Genomic DNA, 23,920 nt, shown 5'->3' with positions numbered 1-23,920 from the left:
AGAAAAAATAGGTGTGTTTTGAAATAATATGCATTTTTTAAAACTGTTTTGGGCATTTATTTTGTTATATTTAATTGGAAATATCTGAATCAAAGTCTCTCAGCCCAAGACAACCTACATTTCCACGACATACCCCTGTTTGATGTCTTTGTAAAGGTTTCCAAGGTGTTACGTGACCCATCTCCTCTGTTTTCCAAAGTCTTCCCTGCCAAGTTGAAGCGCACTCTTTCTCATGTCGACACACATTCAGCTGTGTCTTGATGTCGGATGCAGTCGGCTTCCTGTTACACCATTTAAAGACCCTAGTGAGCATGTTTTTCTCTGATTCGGCTGTCAATCAAAATCTGCCCGAGCTCATTCAAAATCAGAGCTCTTTGCAGTGTCTAGATGCCCTTTGATAATGGGAGCCGTTGCGCTCAATGATAGCTGTTTCTGGCAATTTCTTTGTAATTCTGCCTTCATCAGTAGATATTTTCCTCCGATAATGACTGCTGAGCGTCTAGGGACACATGCTTTTTTATATCTAAGGAGGTATTCTTATGCAAACTATCAGATTCTGTTTCAATTTGTCCTTCAATAAAGCAGGATGCACTGGAACATTTATGAATACTTGCACTGTTCTGCATCACTTGTAAGATAAATACTCTGTTGTCTACACTAAAAGCAGCTAAAATCATGCATATGGAAAGTGACTGTGCAATCACAAGCTCTTGTATTGTTTTTGTTTGACTGGTGTTGGCCTTACTTTGTTGTATTAAAGACCTAAAGACCTAGATTTGGTGTATTGCATCCTTTCCTGTACAGCGATATCTACCACATTGACCACTACTGTTTTGTTGACGAGCAGACATCAAAAGGAAACTTATAGCAAGAAAGCCAAACAGTCATACTGAACACTAGTGAGACAAAACTAGGGTAGAGTTAGGATAAAATTAAAACAAGAGGACAAATAATGCAAGATGGAGGATGAAAATGTCACCATAAAGTATTATAAATAAAAAGGCCAAAAACATCAAAAACAGTAAAAGCAGTAAAGCCACAAAGTAAAGGAAACAAAATAAATAAAACATAAATGGACTATGTGAAATAAATATAAATAAATAAAAAGTAACATCACATGAAAGCAGGTCTATAAAACTGGGCTTTAAGAAATTACTTAAAAAGTCACAGATTTTGGGTGATAGTAGGTAGGTATCAATTGGCAGAAAGAAACTAATTCCTACATGAAACTGCTTTCAACAAGGTCTATCATGATTACTGGAAAGAGACAGAACTGTTTTCCAAATGCATATTTTTGACACTTTGAGCACCACAGTGCCATCCAGTTTGATTATATAGAAGAGAGGGCAGACATCTCTACAGCCGATATCTCCAACACTCTGCAACTCACACCAAAACAATCTAGGTTGATAGAAAGCACAACAGGTAAGAGGAAAAATTTGTGTTTTTGATATTAGGGTGAACGGCCCCTTTAACTGTCAGTGTGCACAAATCTTTCTATTGAGTCTTTCTGCACAGTTACCATAGCTACACATGTATAAGCTGCCTACACATTTCATCAGCAGGGTCATCAAGGTCCCTGCTGATGCAGCGTCCCTGGAGCAGATTTGAGCACCCAGTTTGTCACTTGATGTAATACAGCCTCCTTCCAGATGATGGCTGACATGTCTGTACTGGGAATCAAACCAGCAACCCTGGGGTTACTGGTTAACACTCTCCCACCTCTACCCCTGACTTTAAGCCATCTAGGCAGAAAGCAAACTGAATAATAATGACGATGGTAAATAATTCAGATGTAATAAGACAGAGAAATACACCCCGGGAGAGCACTCACTGATGTAAGGAATGGTGATGTCCGGTTGCTCACTCAGACCCTTTATAAGGAAAAATTCATCCATTTTAATGTGGCATGGCAACAGTGTAACTGAGGCAACTTTTGACTGAGTTTCAGAACTTTGGTAATATGTGCTGGCCAGTGGATGCATAAATATGCATGTGAGTCAGAGGCCAGACCCTGTTTCTTGAGAACTTCAGTGTAACCCAAAAACTGATTTGTTTGCAGAGGTCTTTGAGGGCCTTGTGTTGGGACTAATTAAATTGAATTAAATGCTACGAACCAGTTGTGTTACTTGGCACCAGCACCTTTCCTGAATGAGCATATTAAGTGTTGGGACTGTTCACCCCCTAAAATCAAGAATACATATTTTTCCTTTTAACTGTAGTGCTATTTGTCTATTGAGACGTGTGCAATCTAGTTGTATGAGTTTCCAAATATTGAGGATATCTCTTGAAGTGATATCTGCCTTCTCTGGAATATAATAGAACTATGAAGATGCCACTTTTAAAAACTCAACAGCAATGTTGCTTTACAGAAGTCATGGCCCAATTACTTAAGAAAATCCACAGGCTTTATTGTCAGCTGTTTTATGTAGGAACTATTTTCTCTGTACCAAACTACACCTGCCAACCAAATCACTGCACAGAAGGAAGCATGCATCTTCTGCATCTTTGTACTAGCTAATGTTAGAGCTCAGCCAAGGGGGATGCCATATATGTTTCCACCTCACGAGCCTCTCCTCTATGAGTAGATGCACATCTCTTTCTGTGCAGGGATGACTGGTGTAGAAAGACTAGTCCTACATTAAATGCTCACATCAAGGTCTGTGGATTATTGTGAGTAATGGGCTCAGGATTTCTGGAAAGAGACATTGATGTTGAGGTTTTCAAGTGTATTTATTTGGTGCTTTAAGCACCACAAGCTGAGTGCCATCTAGTTTTTGTTACGTTGGAGAGAAGGCAGACATCTGTAAGGCCGATATCTTCAACACTCGGCAGCTCACACCAAAACAATCTATATTAACAGAATTACAGGTAAGAGGAAACAAATGTATTTTGATTTGGGGGTGAACTGTCCCTTTAAAGCTGCAGGAACGTTGAGTCTGCGTTGACGGCGTACTAATTGTGAAAATGCATTAGTCTGTGCACGTGCCTGCCTTCTGAGAAAAGTTGCTGCCTGCTACGCAGTGCTTTGTCTGCAGGATGTGATCTACGCAGTTCTCAGTTTTTTTCCTCCAAGCTCATCAGGAGGTCACAGAAAGCCCTAGGCGGCCCGTCTACCCGCTAAGATTTAGATATTCAGGGTAAGCCCCGAAAGAAGATCACAAATCACACAATGAAAGAACAATTTTGCTTTCCTCATACCATATTAACAATTCAAATGAGTGCTATATGGGAAATTCGTCTGAAGAAAATCTTTGTTCTTTTTTTCAGTTTCTGTTTGATGTTTCTTTTCCATGTGTGGGTTTTTCAATCGGGCTGACCTCCCACTGCCTGCACACATCAAGCAGGGTTTCCCTCCAGAACATGTCTAGTGTCTATACTTGTTTCTGCTCTGCTGAGCCATAATTCATTATTTAACAGTTTATTTCAGTCTTGCACACATTTGTTTTGTTTTAGTCCGGAAGAGGAGAGATATTTGAGATCTATATGCAGGCTTCTCGTTTCACGTTGCACGTCTGCAAGGATTAATGTGTTGTACACAGGATATACTGATTGGCTAGGGATGATCAATTCTCCTTTATATTCCAACCTTACTAAACTAAACAAAAAGCTTTTTGTTTGACTTTACTGATGACTTGCACCGGTGCCTAACAATAGACAATGGTATGGCAATGGGAACATTTCCAGTCTGTTTTGATGTTGGAACCAAAAACAGATTTAACTTTGTAAGAGTGCTCAATGTTTTGTTTGTAAAAGTAATATTCTAGATTAAGCATAACCTTGGTGTTGATGATTCAGTGGTTTTTGGTGTAAGGTTTGGGTCCACTGCGTCGGTTTAGGGGTCACAAAGGACATCATATTTCAGAGTTCAGAGATGATTTAGAAGTTAAAACATATGGATATATACAATTTCTTTGCCTTTTGCTCTGGCAACAAGCCACACATGCATTGTGTTTTTCAGTCGATATCCCAAGAGCCCCTTTGGGAATTTCCTCAAATTTGGCACAAATGTCCAAGACTCAACGATGAACTGATTCAATTTTGGTGTTTAAAGATTCCTGTGTCCTTACGTCCATCCCATTCTCAGGAACTCAGTATCTCAAGAACACCTTGAGGTAATTTCCTCAAATTTGGCACAAATGTCCACTTTGACTCAAGGATGAACTGCTTAGATTTGGTTGGTCAAAGGTCACTGTGACCTTACAAAACATGTTTTAGACCATAAATCAAGATTTCATAGCAATTTTGAAAAAAAAAAGCACAAATGTTTAAGAATGAGTTCTAAAATAATAAATAATTTAGCATTTTAGTACTCCTGGTTCCCTTGTCTAAGAGTTTTTTTTTTAAATGAGTTTTTGGTTAGAAACCTAAAATAAGGTGTGGTTAACACAAAATTAAGAGACTCTTATGTTTTGTTCTGCAAAATAAATTATGTTGGTAAGTAACTAAGTCGTAAATTTTTAAGCCTTTACATTTCTTAAAAAGGCTGTTGCTAACGTGGCTAAGAATGTTATCATGCCAAACACGGCTTTACAGCCTTGCTGTGGTGGTGATGCTCAAATCATATTATCGCTGTGTAGTTTGTCTGTGGCATAATATTAGCTTTTTACTCCTTGTGATTGCATTTATGCTTCAAAAATCATAAAAGTGGTGATAATTTATGGAGATTATCTTGCTATAAAAAGGGACAAGTATCATATTGTTTTTACCACAGAGCTTATTTCTGCAATAATCTAAATTTCAGTGGAAATATCCTTTTGGCTTTTTGTAGAGGAAACCAGGGCAACTTTAAGTTCCCTATTGGCCGACAAAAAGGTGGTATTGTCAAGTCCACCTCTTTTTCCCACCAAATTGACACGAGGACAACTCGATTCAAGGTTCCAACTCAAACTTTTATTTTATTTTTAGTTGGTTGGTCGTCTTGTTTCATAGGTCGTAAACCTTTAAAGACAGAAAACAAAATTACCATCCAGCACAGAACCAAAAAGTTGACACATTACCCATTTTCAATTAATTAATCATTTAAGCCTTTTAAATTGAATAAAGAATAATCAAGAAAAAGAGTAGTGTTTTAACATTTAACAGAATATATATGCTATATTCTTACTCTATTTAAGCTCAAAATTAAATATCTTAATAGCTTATTGGACAGAAAATCAAATAAATGCTGCACATTTCAGACGACAAGAAGCAAATAAACATTCTACAGACCATCTTTGGCCTGAATCCAAAGGTGGACTTGGTCTCCTCTCCTTTGTCTCCTCTTGCTCCTTTCTCCTCTGTGTGTGTGACTGTTGAGCTCCCCCAGTCCTTCCCAGGTGCTCTAAATCAGAGTGCAATCAAGCACCCTCTTGCCTCTTGCTGTTGCACTCTGGGAAGTGTAGTCCCATGTACTGAGACTCAGCTCGACAGGTATCCCTGCACCACTCTATGGGATAACTTGATGAAATTGTTGGAATTGTATATCCAAAAGGTCAGAGGTCAACTTCATTTTGACATCATAATGTGCTGCAAAAACACTTTTCTGCCCATTACTCAATGTCCTTTCTTAGGAACAGGAGGGGAAACATTTGGTCAGATAGTGAATTGATCTATGAATCTAATCTAACTCTAATCTTGGGCACTGGTGAAGGCGTGGAACACCCTCTCAATTTTTAGCTTTTCATCTTGAGAAATACTTGATTGTGTCAATTTAGTATCACACTGAAGAGAGGAATATCATTTTTATATGTTGTCCTTTGTGCGTTCTGTAAAAGATGGTCGTCAGTAGACAATGAGAAGCTTTAAGTTGAAGAAGCAGAGAACCACTGTTGCTCAAAAATGTGCATTCACTGTAAAGACTAGTCTTAAAATAAAGCCTTTTTTTCGCTACAGTGAAATGTGGATTTAATTAAACCCTGCTGTGGATCCAATTAGGAGCAATAAACAGTACACACAAGACTGTAATGTGTGAAAATTACCCCCATCTTCCTCCCATGAGATGAAAGTAGCAATTAAAACCTGCAGAAAACACTGCAGTATGTTTTCATGATCTTGAGCCGCTGTCAGAGCAATCATCTTAAATCAACAGACATTACCGGTTAAAGTGAGATGGCTTTTCTGTCTTTGCACCAATATACCTCTTAAAATCTCAACACTGTCTCCTCCAGGGACAGCCTCAGCTTCCCGGCATTGTCCTAATTAAGACTGATGTAACGATTACATAATTTGCGGCAATCCTCAAAACTGGATGTTTATGTGTGGCCCTCTCGGAAATTCTCTGCAGTCATTTTAAATTGCTTTTGCCGCAGGATTTCAATTGGTCTAACTTTAAATTTGTGAACTCCTAGTTTGGCATCACAACATAATTTTCAATTATAATAATGCGCTTTTGTTCTTTCAGTTTATGCTTTGATGCAGATCAGTGCACTTGAGTGGGAGGTTGTTAATAGGTATCTTACGCAAATTAATACAGAATTTTCTTTTAAATGGCTTATCAAGTATCACATATAAAGTGAAATGGGTCGTTCAATTAGTGTTTTTTACTTTTAATTTTTTTATTTCTTTTATGCACTTCTGTAAAGCCCTTTGTGGTCTGTGCCTTTATCAAAGTGTATTTTTTTTCTTTTAAGGAAAAAAGCCCAACAAATAATGCATGCAACAGAAAAAATTCTGTTCTGTTTTTATAAGCTCAGAAATAATGATATTGTAAAAAAAAAAAAAAAAGTTACTCAGTATCTTAAGATGCTTAAATTCTACAAAGCCAAGTATCAATACTTCTCTCTTTCTCTTGTTTCTCTGAAGATGTTGATGTTCTGCAGCAGCTTGGGCTTTCTGGGCGAAGATCAGGCGGGTTATCATCTCCAGGCGCTCGATCAGTCCCCAATGGCATCATCCCCTTCAAGTCTGGAGTCATCCTCACCCCGAGGGCACGTATCCAGGCGCCTCTGCGCACTGTTATCCCCGCCTCCTACAGCTCCACCAATCTCTCCCTGATACTCAGCCTGTCTGTTCACCGCATCAACAACGCTTTTCTTTTCTCAGTTCTGTCGAAGAAAAAGAAACTGCAGCTCGGAGTGCAGTTCGAACCGGGGAAGGTCCTGGTACACGTGGGGCAGAGGAGCTCTGTGAGTTTCCATTACAATGTCCATGATGGCCAGTGGCACAATCTGGCGTTGGATATCCAAGGCCAGCAGGTGTTTTTACACACTTCTTGTGGAAAAACAAGTGTACATGCAGACTTGCGTTCAAAGAAAGAGGAGGTTCTGGACGCAGAGGGCTCTTTCCTGCTGGGCAAAATGAACCATAACTCGGTGCCGTTTGAAGGCGCCATCTGTCAGTTTGACATTTATCCCTCTGCCAAGGCAGCTCATAACTATTGTGATTACATTAAGAAACATTGCAGAGAAGCCGACACGTATCGGCCCGTGTTTCCAGCCCTGCTACCTCTGTTTTCCACAGATCCAAACATCACTGTCACTCCTATAACTCCACTGTTGTTGACGGAGATATCCAAAAAAGCTTACAGATCTACTTTGGCCTTGACTGAGGAAAGGACTACCATTCTTGTTCCAACTAACAGCTCGCTGATGCTGAACAAAACATCTGTGTATCAGACTGCGAGCTCTCCAAAACCAGGTGCTGTGTCTGTTTCTCCACCGGTTCATCCAGGGTTGGAAAGTCCGTTTAATTTTCCGACTCAAACTGCTACTACATCCCTTAGGATCAGCATGACGCCACCAAACCCTAAACCAACTTCACATGGCAGTGCTGGGAAGGACACAAAGCAAGGAGATACTTATTCTCAGAAACCTCCTGGCGAAAGAATGGATTTACCTGCTTCGACCCGGCCGCCTGAGGCGAAGCCAAACCTCCAGACCACAGCTGCTTATGCGCCGGGGTCTCCTTCAAACACCTACCGTCCCCAGAAAAAGCAGATGACCACAGTAGCTCCAAAGAAGCCTGAGCCAAAAATGACCAGTGTGCAGGATGTCGAACCCACCTCGCTTATTCCAGTCACTCCAGCTGCAACAGATGGCTTCCAAACATTTGACCTGGAACCGACCCAGTTCTCACTGCTGGCTGGACCACCTGGACTAAAGGGAGAACCAGGACCGCCGGTGAGTGTGCGAGCTCTAAACAAACACAACACACACCTGCCTCTGAAACCCGTGTATGAGTATGTGCATGTTTATTTCAGCCACAATAAGGGCGTCTTTATGCAATGCACTGCGGGAAAATCTGTTTATCTTATGGAGTGTTTACAGTATTGCGTTTAAGTGATTATTTTATGAATGAAAAACTTATGATTTAGGGCATTTGAATTGCACATTTTTAGTCTTGGCTGCCACATTTCTAGGCTTCGGGCCAATTTCCTAATTCATCTTTGGATCACAATGATATACAAGTCTGACAGCTTGTTGTTTAAATGTCGGCTTGCAGTTCTTTGATGTCCAGATCTGCTGCTGACGTGGATGTTGATGTGTCTCTTGGTCGTGTGGTTTTGTGACGCTAGCAGTCAGGAAGCTCTGCATCTGAAATGTTTGCTTATGTGACGATATTTTGTTGCTGTGTTAATGACTCAGGATTGTTCCATTCCCTGTCCTGGGTTTTTTTTCTTTCTTGCATGTGGTGTTAAAGTCTTTTTGTCCTCATGCAATTGTTGCTGATTAATGTGTGATTTCCCTGTCAGCAGCAGAGGTACAAATAGTCAGGTTCACAGCTGGTCTTTGCCAGTTAGTGTTTGTCTGAGTGGAGGGGCTGGCAGTGAGGTGTTAGATTCCTCTGAGGGGGTGTGTGGCTGCTCAGTGAGTGGATACTTTTAAAGTAGGGTCAAAGGTAAAAAAGGATAAAGCACTTGAGCACAATTAACCCTTTGGTGTAAGAATATAAAGAGCTAAACAATAGAAAGGCCGTGCTTTATCCCCCATTGTTGAGAGCTGTGGTATTTTTCCCATTTTAAGCACCACAGACCTTTCTGGTAGGAGGTTTGGCATGATGTCCAGGAATTGTAGGAAATGGGAAATTATCTTCTGTTTTCTTCTAAATACAAACTTTACACTTTTTAGAAAGAAAACATGAAAAACCCATGACATGGAGTATTGAATTGTAAAACACATTGTTCTGATGGTAGCTCTGGGGTTTTGCATGTCTAAAAAAACACGAGATCTACTAGAATACTGCCCACATCACACTACAAGCTTCAGTGTAAAAATACTACAAACTTAAAAGGTACTAATAAAGGGAAAATTGAACAATCCTTTGAATTAGATTATCTTAAAACACTGAAACTAAACTTTTAGCGTACAATTGAGTACTGGGTGGCCCTCCCAACATTTTCATGATGAAATGAATCACTGACTCACTCTGGGGATTTCCCATTGTTCTTTAAATGTGAATAAGGTATCAGAGTGAATAAAAAAAGCTTTAAAATAGAGCTTGTTAACATAAAAAGATGACATAGGAGGATCTGACATAGTCCCTGATGTCCTCTTCAAAAGGTTAAAAACAGGCAATACATTTATTTATATTGATAATAACATTAACGTGTCTTTTATTAACTGGCCCCTCGCCTCCTTTCAGCTTGCAAAAGTGCCCCCTGGGCAAATCAAGTTGATCATCCCCGTGTTAAAGGCTCATTTATATTCCCTTTTACGTACTCAAATTGATGTGTGCCGTTTCTAACCTTGTGACAGTCACTGCCCACATACTTCCATGCGTCCTTTATATTGGCATAGATACATTCACTGGATGGCACTTGTGGTCAGGGTAAAAGATTTTAAAAACAAAACAAAAAACCGTTGGCAAAGGTAGAGGAGGTTGTAACCACCATTTTGCAGAGGCAGCGTTGTAGATGGCGGTGGTCTGTCCCAATGGCGAGTGTGCTACTTTCTTTCAGCTTTAGCCTTCAGACTAATAAATGCACAATACAAAACCATATTATATTAAGAAAAGTAATGGTCTTGTGTTCTCACACCTATTTTCCTCATTAAATACAAATATATACAGCTGTACACCTCTTGAAATTCAGCTTTATTTAACCAGGGACGACCGACGAGGCATAATTGTAACTCATGATAAAAGGCTTTCAAACTTGATAGAAACAAAATCACCCAAATGGTTTTGGTTACTCTTCTCAGTAATCTCGTTAGTAAGTCTGCTGTTCTAACGTTCACATGCTCTGATTTAGTTTAAATAAATCCTTAATACACCAAGTTGGAGGTAAAAAGTTATTTTTTATGCTATTTAACCAATTAATTTCATTCCACCTTTTTAAAAATGTCTTTGTTGTATCCCATGGTCGTATCTCGCTTTGACTATGCTACACTGACCCCATGATCTCCTGTGGCGCTGCTCCACTTTCAGAAACGTGCCCAAAATTCGCATTACATGAATGCAGAGTACGGACAGAGGGCACCCTCTGTGTCCTTATGTGTATCTAACATTGATCATTAAAGAGCCTTAAGACTGCAGAGTAAAATGACCTTTTTAAGTTCAGAGCAAAGCGTTGGTAGTGAACCAAGTCATAGTATTTCATGTCAGTCATCAACCAATGTTGACTGTAGACTGTATACATTCATATTGGCCATGTGGTGCTGTCAGGCACTGATCCTCTGTTGCACACAGAACAGTTACCCACATTTTCCATTGTTAAAAGACTCCTCTGTCTTGTATTGGGTCATGTTTAACCAAAAAGAATGTCTTAAGTAAAGCTTTGCTGCTTTGGCAGAGAGAGAAACCACAGCTCTGTATGCCCCTGAAGCCAGTATTTTATGAGAGAGAAGTACTGTAACTGATGCCCATCGTTCCCTTGTGAATAGTAAAGGTTACCTTCCTGAGGGCTCTCACCACTGGATTGCTTTTTAATGTTTTAGTATAAAGTCTGACTTAGGATAGATTGAGAATTATTTTACGTAACTTTCTAATATTGTCTTCTGAGTAATTTTAGTCATGAAAAGAAGCATGTTGTTAACTTTGCCAAGAAATTGATGTTTTCCACATTGGTTCGTTTGTTTCTCAGCAGGATTACGGAAAACTACTGGCTCAATTTTCATGAAACTTAAGCGGTAAAAGGGTGTCGCATGGGCTAAGGAAGAACCCACTGGATTTTGGAGCAGATCTGAATCACAGGGCTAAATACACAACTTATTTTTTACTTTTGGTTAGGAGATAGGGCATTTGGCCATGGCAGAAAGAATGCCATAAATCTTAAAATCCATTAGATGATAGTAAAGTTCAGTAGTGAAAAAAAGACAAAGCCAAGTGTAGAAATACGATGACTCCATATCACATTACACCCTCAGTAATCCTGTGGAGTAGCCTGCACATGTAGTTGCTCAAACTTTATACAGAAGGCAGTCTTGATCAAGCACTCATTCTAATAGTTTTGGAAATATATCCGGGCATATAAAGTGGTTGCGCTTTCAGATTTGCATATCATAGACGACTGGACTGTTGGACTTGGCGGAGGTCTGAGCTCTCAGACTGCCCTTCTAGTTGAGTTTTTGATCCCCCTCCACTGGGATTAAGATTGACATTAGTGGGTCATGGACTGTAAGAAGGTATAAATTTAAACTGCTCACAAGAGCAGGAATGTCTTTGAAAGTAAATGTGACAGTCTGAGTCTACGGTAACCTTTTCTAAAGACAGCATGTCAGTTCTGATGGATAACATAAGAGCTGATGAATTCTTCAACAGGCCTGAGCTCTGAGGAAGGGAGGATCAAAATTGATGACCAGATAATTGAGTAAGGTCTTCAGTTTAATGGAGAGATTTGCCATGGAAAACCTTTTGGGGGTTTTTGTAAGCTGTCAATGCTTGAACAGCAGCAGAATTGTACTGCGTAGGGATGCACAGGTCTGATACTATGCTGGATTGTTTTCTTCATTGACACTTAACTATTTAACCAGATCTGGATATTGGCTACGGATGGAAATCACCAGGGGCTCCATGATACGATATCACTCACTATACTTAAGTCCCAATACAATATTATTGCTTTTTTTATTTTTTTAAAAATTTTGGACTATGCTGAATATTACAATAACATAAACTGCGATTTATTACCTTTTTTTAACTGCAAAAGATATCCCCAAAGGAAAACTTTGTCAGCATCTGTTTTATTTTATAAGATTGAGTTTTCAGGCTGTTCATCTCAATTTAATCATTTTTATTGCAGCAAAATATATCCAATGGTCTGAAAAAGCAGTTGATTTTACTAGGCTTCCAAAAGTATTTTATTTATTTGCAATATTAAAAATTTATATGAATTAAAAATATCGATACAGTATTTCCATGCAAAATATTGCGATACTATGCTGTATTGATTTTTTTCTCTCACTCCTAGTATTGGCTAAATGTGACTAATCCACCAACAGTTTCTGTATCAAAGTTGTAAAATTAAGTGTTTCAGTTACAGCTATTCAGTGATGGTCAGCAGCTGACTCTGCTTTTTAGTGCCTCAGCAATCCCGGGCCTTATGCCGAAAACACACCAAGCTGCGGTGAGGCGCAGCTTGCCCTAATAATGTGTTTCTGATTGCAGTTGGGAACAGGAAGAAATTCTTTGTAACACTGGTCAACAGCTGACTGGCTGCAGATATTCTCTGAATGCAATTCGCTGCTTAAAGTTAAACTTTTCCCAGCTTTTACTTTTGGTTGCACTTTGCCGCAGAATCAAACGGCAGGTTTCTGTAGATGTTGCATGGCAGCTTATAATGGGCCACACTTTTCCACTGCTGGGTGTGTTTTCAATTTTGTGTTACCATATCTTAATATGATTACAATACCTCAAGCGTTGAGCTACAGAGGCTTTTAATTTGGCTAACAGAGAGCACCTGTATTGATTTGGTACTTCCTATCAGCAAATACCCTAAGGTGAGGTATTGCAATTGATATTTTGAGTGGAAAGGTTGGATTTGTGCATCGTGTGCATCTGTCTGAACCCCTCAGTGCTACCCTGAAAGGTTTGCATCACTGGGATTTTACACCAGAGTTCTGATAATTTGATCTCTAATCTTATTTGTTGAAGTTAAGCCATTTCTGACAAAAATAATCTCAAGTTTCGACTCAAACCTACAGTCTCAAATCATGAATAGTTATTGTTATAAATTCTAAAAGACCTGAGCTCCAGCACTGCCTCTCCGCCCACCCCAGCAGGGACTGCAGCTCTAACAGCTTATCATGTGTGGACAGCCTGATGATTGCAGTCTAAAGAATCTAAAGGTTGCTGAAAGCCTTTTGGCTTTTCAGACTGTATGCTGGCTGAAAGATTATAATTATAGCTGTTGCTCCTGTCCAAGTCAGACAAAAGCGTTCTATACATCGACATTATTACAGTAGCTCAATTTCAGCTGGACAGCCTTGAGCTGTTTTTAGGCCCATTTCCTTTCTCGTCTTTCCTTAACCATCTGAAGCCATGGGAAAATAAATAACAATCCCAACATCTCAAGCAAACTCAGGTTTTTCAGATTGACCTCTCATTAGATTTGACCTTTCAGAGCTTTGCTAATCCATGTATGAAATTGTTTTAAAGCTAGCTGATGCCCATAATTAATGTGATCGGCTGTGGCTGGAACCAGTCCTGACCTGCCTGCCACAGCAATGAGTCACACTTACAGCCTGTGCACTGTAGTGGTTTTTGGGCTTAAATTATATTGGCTGCAAACAGGACAGACTACTCTCGCCTCTAACAAGACATCACAGTGCCTGCCAGCATCTCACTCACTGAGTGCTTTGCAACTCTCAGCCAACTTTACTAAATGTTTGATCAGAAAAAAGCTCCAGATGTATTTACTGATTGAATATCTATCTACATATTTAATTATGCCTCTGCACTGACGACAGCCATGGCCAGAGGCATTATGTTTTTGGGTTGTCTGTCCCATTCTTGTAAAGTCAATATCTGAAAAATGCCTTGTGGGAATTTCTTCAAATTTGGCTCAAATATCCATTGAAACTAGACAATAAATTCATTCGATTTTGGTGGTCATAGGTCAGAGATCAAGGTAACTATGACCTTGTGTCCATCTCATCATCATGATCGAGATATCAAGAATATCTAGAGGGAATTTTTCCAAATTTAGCACAAACGTCCACATGGACTCATTGATGATCTGATTGGGAATTTCTGTCAAAGGTCAAGATCACTGTGACATTATGTTCATCTCATTCTCATGAATGTGATATCTCAAGAGGGCTGTTAGGAAATTTCCTCAATTTGGTACAGATGTCTGTGATCTAACAAATCATGTTTTTTGGCTCAAGAATTCAGATGCTAAGTATGACAAATTTCAAATGGATGTCCAATAGGATAAAATGCATAAAGTAATGACACTTTACATCTCCAAAGTCAAAGGTTAACTTAACCGTGGCATCATAATATTCTAAACAGGAGAGGGGTAATTTGATGAGATACTGAATTTGTTTCACACATGTTGGGTGCCCACCTTGAAACTTTGCTAATTGTATAGATCTTCTGTGCTGCGGGGGGGAAGCCGTGTGTGAAGCATTCATGTTTTCACAGAAATGTAAATGTAAACTACAACTGTAGTTGTACTAGTACTACTAGTAAACTATTACTATTACTCTGTTTGAGAGTCTCTTGAAATGACCTGACAGTGGCAGCAACTTTTTATTTGCCCCTTTTGTTTCTATAGACTTGCTTTGTTCTATCCTTGACATATGTTCTTTTTTCTTTATAGGGCCTTGAAGGACTTCCAGGTTTGCCAGGAAAGCCAGGAAAGAGAGGTCCAAGGGTGAGTGTCTCCCAGCCAGTGACAAGTTTCCCCTTCACCCAGCATTCCTCTTGTTTTCCATTACCGCTTCTCATTTCCCCTCCAAATCTTCCACATGTAGTCCACTTTATCTAAATGATGCCATAATCACGTCTGATCTGCATTACAGCGAGATTACACCGCAGCACACTGATATGGAAGACCTTTCTGCGCTCTGATCAAGCACTCAGTGACATCTTTGGATTACGGAGTATTTTTCAGACAGACATTAGTTTGCTTTGGCTTTGGGTTTGATCAAGCTGTGTTTCTCTGCTGCCAAGGTCCATTTGTAAAGCTGGAGAGCAAACAACCATACGCTACAAATCTGTGGGTTGCCAATGTAAAATTAATTGAACACACATGGTAGGTATTAGATGGACATGAAAAAATAAGGTAACTTTTGTGAGTGCATATATTTACAGAACAAGTATTTTCTATCCCATACACAAACAGAACCAGTACTTAAATTAGGCATAGCTCCTATGTTAACATCGGTGAATGCTTCTAGTGTATTAGACTTTGCCTTCTGGTGCCATATCTCTCATTTTTGGGCTCAATGTCAGTCTGTGAGCTCCTGATGCAGCCAAAGGGAGTTAGTGCAGATGTTATTTTAAGCTCATGTTTTCAGAAGAAATATAAGAAGAGAAAAAAACACTGGGGGATGATTTGTCTCAAGGGACAGTTTGTTATTTCTTTCTGAGATCTTTAACTGATGGCTGTGTATGCACTTGCTGCCCTTTAAACTGCACTTATATGAAAATGAGTAAAGCAGAAGTTGAACTTGGCGCCACGGTGAGTCTTAAGCTGAGATAAATATGCTAGAACTTGAAAAAAATGGAGCGATACCAGTTTTGGTTGCTCTTTTGCAGAGCTCCTGCTGAAGCCCTCCTGCAGAGTACTTGTGCTACTGAGGAGTGTGCATATGAGCTACCTGCCGCAGCCCGTGAGACTGTGCCCTGCGGTCAGGCCTCAGAGGGGTGGGCTGTGGGAACCCAATCTCTTTAAACTAGGAAGAAAGAGGGCTTTGTCCCCATCTTATTAAAGGCATTTAAGACCCTGTCTGGAGCTCAGCAGCTCTATGCAGTAGCACACCAACCTCTATAGAGTTCATTCATCATCAAGCTCTTGAGATGAAACTGCAGGCCACACCAACTCAAAGCAAAAAAAAAAAAAGAACCTGCGGGTGCAGTTATGGTTTTTACTGATTGTTTTTTAGAATTTTCCTGGATCGTTCACGTGATTAGCAAGAAATACCTTACAGCTACACACATGATCTACAGAAAGCTCTAAAGTGGACTCCAGTCTGGGCACAGCTTGTGCAAACAGTAGGAATAAAAGTGACATTCATTATGGTAAAGGATTTTATATTTCAAACATACCGCTCTTCTATATGCAGAAAGTCGATGAACAGTAACCATTAACAGTAACTAACTACTACAATACCTTGATATTGCAACAATATAGTAGGGTTGATGATTGATGCTTTCACAAAAATATTTACACAATGAGATTTTTTGATAAATAATCACCTAGAACAGTCTGATAAGTTTAAAAAAATGACAAAAGTTATACAGCCAGTCAATACACTACAATATTACAATTTTTTAGTTTCATGATATCATAGAGTATCCGGATGTTGGTTTCTCTGATAAATTGTCTTTAAAGAGTAGCTTTAAGACACTGGTTCCCAACTGATCCAGCCACAGGTTTCAGATTTTTCATTTTACAGCAGGAGAAGGCGCTTCAAAATAAAAGCTCTATGCATGAAATTCACTGTACTACAAAATAAAAGTGTGTTTTTAAAAACTGTACATGTTCTTGAGTCACTTGTGGTCCATTCAGAATGGACCCGCGACCAACTTTTGGACTGGGACCCACCAGTTGGGATCCACTGCTTTAAAATGTTTTACTCAAAGTCCTACCTTTATATAACTTAACCTTTGAGCAGTTTTGTCCCTTTTTAATGGAAGACTTGTTGAAACTTTAGGTATTTAGAGATGAATCAAGGTTTGTTTGACAGATATTACTGAAAGACTGCTAAATGTGACTGTCAATCCGCAGTACTGATAATGGTTAATAGATGTACTTAGATGTACTAAAAAGTGCCAAATCAAAATTTTGCAATGCGTGTGGGCTTAAGACAGAACAACAATACCTCATAGGCTTCACTGTCTGTCCTCAGCTGTCTGGCTGTCTAACTATCTGTGTGTCTAAAGCGTATGTAGTCTTCACTATAATACCTTTCTTAACATTTATACTGCATGAAGTCAAAACTGTTTTATTGCTGACTGTGTGATGTCTGCTAATGCCTATATCTTGTGCATAAGTATTTCTTGCCTGCTAATTTTTATATCTTGTTGTACATACTGTGTCTTTTGGCGAATTGCTTATGTTTTTTCATGTTAGAATTATCTTCTTCATGTGCTTTTAATGTGCTGACCATTGGCTCATTTCATATTCATGTTTTCATTCATGCTTTTAATTGTTTGCATGCTTTTATGTCTGTAAGTTTTAGTGGCTGTCATAACACCTAGCCCCGGAACAGAAATTTGAAAATTAGCCTTTAATGTGCACTGTCCCTAAAATAATAAGATCATGATTAAATAAACAAAATTAATAATTATGGAAAAACCCCAAAGAGGCTGATTATGAACTGTGTTTCAATTGCAAATAAATTTACTGTAAAGACTGTTAAGGATAGCAAAAGTAGATGCAGATGAATCAGGTTTTATTTGAAAAGAGATTTATTGGAAAAAAGAATGTGATTGCGAATCGTTGGTACTGCAGCTGCGCATGGTTGATAGTTGGACTCACTCTGAAAAGCACCAAATCAGAACCATTCTATGAGTGAGTCAAGGACAGTACAACATCATGTCGTTATCTTTGTTCTCGTGAACTTATGAAGCCTAAACTACCAGATGTATTGTACCATTTTTGCCCCAATCTGTCAGTTTTTCATGGACATTCTGCACAGAGACAGGACAGTACAACAAGATTTGATTGCCTTTGTTTTGTGAAGTTGAAAAGCCTCAGGAAACTGTGGATGTGTGATAAAAGTATTCTCCTCAGAATAGTCTGATTTGCAGTGAGCAGCTCTAATCTTTGGAAGGCCCTTATCTCATTTTGCTTTCACCTTTTCAAATCCGATATAGAGAACGTTACACCAAGATATGATCTGAAATAGATAGCTTTTGCTGGTGCGTGAAATGTGTGACAAAGCAACCTGTGCTGGGTGCTCTTTCACACCATAAAGCATAAAGCTGGGGTGACACAGCAACATTAGAGCTTTACCTCTTTGACAGTAACGTGTCATGTCCGACTGAGCAGACAGTCTCACTGCCGCTACCACAGCGCACCATCTCTTACACGTGACAGCGTCCACGTTCCTCGACGCAGCCATAAGCCCGGCAGAGCGCCGGAGTTCACCGGGGTCTGAAGGAAAGGCTTGAGAGCGGATCAAAGAGGGCTTTGTGCAGAGAAACCGACCTGCCAGTGTGCAGTCAGTGTGTGACGCTGGGTTTCTGTCAAAGTGAAAACATTTACATAATTGCTTAAAGAATGGTTGACACTATTATGACAAGAAATAAGGAGTCTACAGAGACTCGAGCAATGGAAGCTCTGTTTCTGCCAGTGTGTGATTGGTGCAGAAAACTGAACTGATTTATGTATCTTGTAAAATTTTGATCCTTCTGAAATGAATTACATGTGTAGGCACAAATGAGCAGTCTCTGAGAGACTTGATAAAGTTCTCCTCTGTCATTACTGGTCACAATGACAGTTTCCACTTTTCTTGTACTTAAACCAATAAGGAGCATATTTAGAGAGTTAAATTGGCAGGAGGTTCCCAGAAGATGCCAGCAGTCAGTTTGTTCATCATCACTGAGCTTTTGGGCGGCTGTAGCTCAGTCCATAGGGACTTGGCTTGGGAACCGGAAAATCGCCAGTTTGAGTCATTATCTGGATCAAGGACTGATAGCTGGAGAGGTTGGCATTCCTGAGGTGTCCTTGAGTAAGGCTTGAAAACCCAACTGCTCCGCCTGTCCATGGGCAGTTTCCTCTCCCTTTAATGCATGTGTATAGGGATTTTTGTGCATGTGTGTGTATTTTTGACCTGCTGATAAACAGGCATCTTTACTCCTGCCTGCTTGTCCAACACTGTGAGAGTGCGGTGTGTATCTACTGTATATAATCCACTGACTATAGATGAGTACCTCATACAAGCCCACTTCAAAAGATCCAAACTGCCCCTTTAATCCCCTGTAACACACCAGTCATTTAACCAATACCCAGGTGATGAAAATATTTACATTTGCTGCTCCTGGTATACGGTATGGTATGTCAGCCTGTTCAAGTCATCGCTGGTGCAAGGGAGATGATGCATTTTATACTTCCAGCTGCAGCAACAGTCGTTTGTTTTAAATAAGTGCATAAAATAAAAGAGAACCAGCTTCAGAAACATAACTGAGTCATCAACAGAAAACCCAAGGGAACGGCAGATGCACATTGCACTAAAATGTTGAGTCAATTAACTGATCTAACGGGGGGATTACAGATATGATTTAAAAAAACAAAAAAAACCCAAAAAAACAATGACAACATTTTTTTCAGTACTTTCTTGAGTTAATTTCCTTCTTTCTCCCTCTTTCTGTCTTTCTTTCTTGCTTTCTGTCTTTTTTTTAACAAAAATTAATGGCAGATTAAAGAATACACAGACCGCAGTCACGCTACAGGCTACACAAGAGTTTCTGATCTTAGGGAAGCAATTAGCACTTAGTTAGCACCAAGGATCTTGCCAAAGTAAGAGTTAAGATCCTGTAATATACATTATATCGAATAATCATAAGGCTGGAGCTGAAATGTTTCCTTCCATGCAGTCCAAGGAAGGTGTCAGTGGTCTGTTCAGGGTTAATAGCCTATAAAAACAGTAGCACTCCACGTGTCACTCCTGTAAATGTCATTGGCCCACATCGTAAACCTGGTCACAGCTCTGGCATACAGGTGCCCTTCATCTGCAGGCCTCAGGTGTGACTGTGTGAGTATGTGCTGATCTGGGTTACCATCAGGGCTCATGCACTGTAAAAAGTTGATCTTAAAATAATTTTGGAATCTGATTGCCTTGAAAAAGGAAAGTAAATACAACCATTTTTAATTTATGTTTTCTTTATATCATGTTGTTAAGTTTACTTAAAACTTTGTTGTATTTACTTAATTTTGAGAAGCTGTTGCAACTTAAAAATGGCAAGTGGAATTAGCTTGTGTTAGCAACGTCAGTTAACTAAGTTAGTCTGACTGAACTTGATCATGATGAAGAGGATTTTGCCAATGATGAAGTTAAGAGATCTGCCAATTCTGTTTTGATAACACGTTTAAGAATATACAAATATGACTGATTAGTTTGCAACCAGCGAAATACAGATATAGCACAGTAAACATGGCGTGCTGAATTGCGAAAACTTAGAAAGATTGATTTAACTCAACTTTTCATATTTAAGTTGCATAAACTTAACAAAATTAAGTAAATGTGACAAATTTTAGGTAAACTTAAAAGTTAGATACAATATAAATATAAATTAAGACTTATAGTTATATGTTCTTGATTTACATGAAGTACATCAACTTTTCAGATTTTACAGTGTTTTGATTGATTTAATTAAACTTTTCATTTTTAAGTTGCAACAACTTCACAAATTAAGTAAATATGACTAAATGTTAACTTAACAATTAGATGCAAAGTAAACTTAAATTCAGACTAATTGTTATATTTACTTTGGTTTTAGGCAGTTGGTTTCCTAGTTTTTTTAAAAGTAATTCAACTGTTCTGTGTTTATTTGCTGTTCGTGTCTAAATGTTTTCTTGTCAGGATTTTTTTTTTTTCTCGGTAATTAAGCAAAGAGGATCTTCATTCCTCTTCTCACCCACACGGAGATAGATGGACAAAGTGACTCACTCTCCCTATTATGCTTGTCTCCGTCGGGATAACACTCGCCCACCTTGTCGTCAGCGCCGTGCCTCCTCACCTTATGTACTGCGAGAATGCTATTTGTAATATTCTGTCCCGACCTCCCTTTTTCTCTACGTCTCCTCCCTTTGCTTCCTATCTGGAGATAATGACTTCCATACGTTTTAATATCGAGCGAGTGAAAAGGGGAATGCTCCGAATAGAGGAGGAGGAGGAAATCTGTAGATGAGCTTCTGTTAAGTGTCTCCATATGTCCGGCAGCGAGCGCCTGCAAGGGGAGAGGTCTGGCCAGTTTGAGGGGAGGGGAGCTGCGCAGGCTGTTCGACTCCTCTCCACAGTCTGATAATTTGGCGCAGATAAATAACAGAGACGGACTGGATCACCCGACCGTACACTTACACCTCTTGGCCTCCTCCGTCTGTTTGACTCAGAGTAATCCTACCCTTCACTTTCACCTCCAGCTTTGGGGAAAAGGTCTCTCTTCACAACCCATGGAAAGTCTGAACCACTCAGAGACTGGGCTGAAGATACAGTAGCTTCCTGTTCGGGCCATCTGAGCATGTTTCAGTGCTTTCAGTTTTGCTGGGGAAGATTTTCCATGCTCAGCGTTTCAACTCAAAAGTGCAGTTAAACTGAGGGCTCCTCACTTGGATGCCTCAGGAAGTTGTGGCTTTATTTTTCCAAACAATCCCTCTTTGCAGCTCGCTTGAATTTATAGTCCCTTCAACCAGAAAAAAATAGCCTTTGTCTCCTTATTCTTTGCTCCCGTACGTCCACGCACCTGGCCCGACTTACAGGAGTCCATTTTGATAAAATGTTTGGCACTGATAGCTCTATGAATTACATCTAAGCACCTTATATATCACAGATACCTACAGTTTGTGGCACAAAGCCATTGGGGAATATGGTGTGATGGATGAGTGGCCTTCACTTTGTGGGACCCCAGAAACCAGTGGAAAAGTGTGGGGATGAGGAAAATCACATCCATATGTCATAACATGGACGGGCAGGCAGACAGACAGGCAGGCAGGGAGACACAGTATGTCTCACAGGGCACCTATACACAAACACAGAGGGACCTCAGGGCACAGCTGACCTGTCCCATAACACAAACAGGCAGTGGAAAGGGAACAATATGTGCATACATGTGTGAAAACCTCACATATAGCACTAACTCACCCCTCACTCTTTGCTGCTGAAATGGGGGCATGTTCAATGACCCCAGTCATCACCTTCACTCAGTGTCTTTCTCAATCACATGTCTCTGTTTTTAGGGTCCTCCTGGCCCACATGGAAACCCTGGTCGTCCTGGACCTCCCGGAGTGAAGGTATGACATCGACAATGTCAAATGCTAATTCTCTGTATTTAGAAAAAGAAGAAAAGGCTCATCTTGTGAATAGGAATGAGAGGATCCAGGCCAACAATTCATGTATTCACACCCCAGTACCAAAATTAAAGCCTGCTATCACTTCAAAATTGATTGACAGGTGTTTTGCTACATGATTGACACTAGACAGCAACAATACTTATACATACAATACATTTTTTTGTCAGAAAACCCCATTAAACACACCTAATGAAAAACAACTTAAACACTGACTCTACAGTTTATTTCAAGGGGATTATGCTCATGTTCAGGTTTGTAATTTAATCTATATTTAAAAGAGACACAGCATATTAATGAATATCCGTATAAAATACAAATGTAAATATGCTGGGGTAAGCAGGACTGCTGATTTACATAGTGTCTTGGCAGGTAACAGACAATAGAAACATCAAGAAAGAAAGATAAAAGGAAAAACAATCGAATAATAACAGTTAAAAAAATAAAACTACAACTATTCATAAGATGGAAAAAAACACAGTAACAGTGGCAATGTAAACTATGGCATAATGTGCATATAATAATAAAAATTTATAAAAAAACAATTCATACAGAGGACAAAAATGTAGAAACAGTAGTAATGCAAACTGTATGGCACAAAGTGCATACAAAAAAATAATAAAAGATAAAAATAAATTAAAAATTTGACAGTTCATACAGAGGACAAAAGTGCAATAACAGTAGCAATGTAAACTGTATGGCATAAAGTGCACAGTGCAAAGTGTCTTATCCATGTGCAAGGTGCAAAATTCAACACGTGTTGGCTGCGTGTATCATGGATCACTGGATAAAAGGACAAGGAGCTATATTACAGATACAGTGTGTAAGAAGAATACAGATGAACTGATCATCTCCAGCCACCTGGAGTGGATCTAGTCATCTGAGACTTAGCCAAAACAGCAGGTGATTCATGTACGCCTAACACATGCATAAACAATACATATTTACATGCTCTAATGGTCAAAAAACACTGTTTCCTCATACTGTATGTGCTTGAACACCAGCATTCACCCTCAAGGAAGTGCTTTTAAGTTAATTTTCATAGTGGCCAATAGCGGAATTACAACCTCTGAGTCCGTCCATGATGCCATGGGCCCCAAAAAGCCTTTTCACTATGAAAGAGATGTCTGTAAGTCTGTTGATACATTTTTTTGAGTGTCACAACCCCTACAAAATGGCTTGTATCACAATCAGGTTTTAATCTGTTTGGTCTGATTAACATTTGGAAAGTCTAGAGGGGCCACAAGATTGCAATTCATTTTATCCCCATTCAAGTTAAAGTGCTAAACCAGAAGTAGCCGGCCGGTCTGTAGTGCAACTGATCTATGGACCCCATGATGCAGAAGCAGTGCCAGTACGCGTCAATTGAATATTTTGGGTTCAAAAGTGAGCAACTTTCTTTGGAATGAATGGAGTCCTGTCTCCAAAGCTGTATTTATGTCTCATCATACATCCATTGTTGCAGGTGGGAAATGAATGTTACTGAAAATAAAGGTGTGATCTAAAATTGGGGAGAAATTAACAACATTAACAACCAAGATTATATGTTACCCTGATGTTAGCATTTAGCTACATGCAGCATTCACGCAATGTAAAAACGTACAGAAGCGTGCCTGAAGCAGATGATCATATATAGAAATTGTTCATGACCTGATGTCAGCTCGAAGCCAAAGTAGAAATAACCATTGGAAGCAGAGTATTAAGAACAGTCTGAAGCCTGAGCTTTTTGCTCACTGGGTTTACTTCAACATGCCTTTACCTCATTATTTGAAACTTGAACCACGTTTAAGATGAACCTCCAACATTGTAACATTAAATGATGCA

The 23,920-nt window shown here is 39.4% G+C and overlaps 1 protein-coding gene across 2 annotated transcripts in view; it reads left to right on the top strand.

The window, feature by feature from the left end:
• Window positions 1–23,920, top strand: part of col27a1b (collagen, type XXVII, alpha 1b) — a 107,868-nt gene that overhangs the window by 5,015 nt on the left and 78,933 nt on the right. For both annotated transcript variants that reach the window (XM_042487941.2, XM_088076466.1), the window contains exons 3-5: window positions 6,784–8,099; window positions 14,681–14,734; window positions 21,986–22,039. In XM_042487941.2, the coding sequence (XP_042343875.1) occupies window positions 6,784–8,099; window positions 14,681–14,734; window positions 21,986–22,039 (1,424 nt within the window). The remainder of the gene's footprint in view (window positions 1–6,783; window positions 8,100–14,680; window positions 14,735–21,985; window positions 22,040–23,920) is intronic.

This window comes from Plectropomus leopardus, chromosome 4, assembly GCF_026936395.1.
Source record: "Plectropomus leopardus strain MGB_pleo_1.0 chromosome 4, ASM2693639v1, whole genome shotgun sequence".
In the NCBI taxonomy this organism is placed as follows: domain Eukaryota; kingdom Metazoa; phylum Chordata; class Actinopteri; order Perciformes; family Serranidae; genus Plectropomus; species Plectropomus leopardus.
This window is presented reverse-complemented; position numbering and strand designations above follow the sequence as displayed.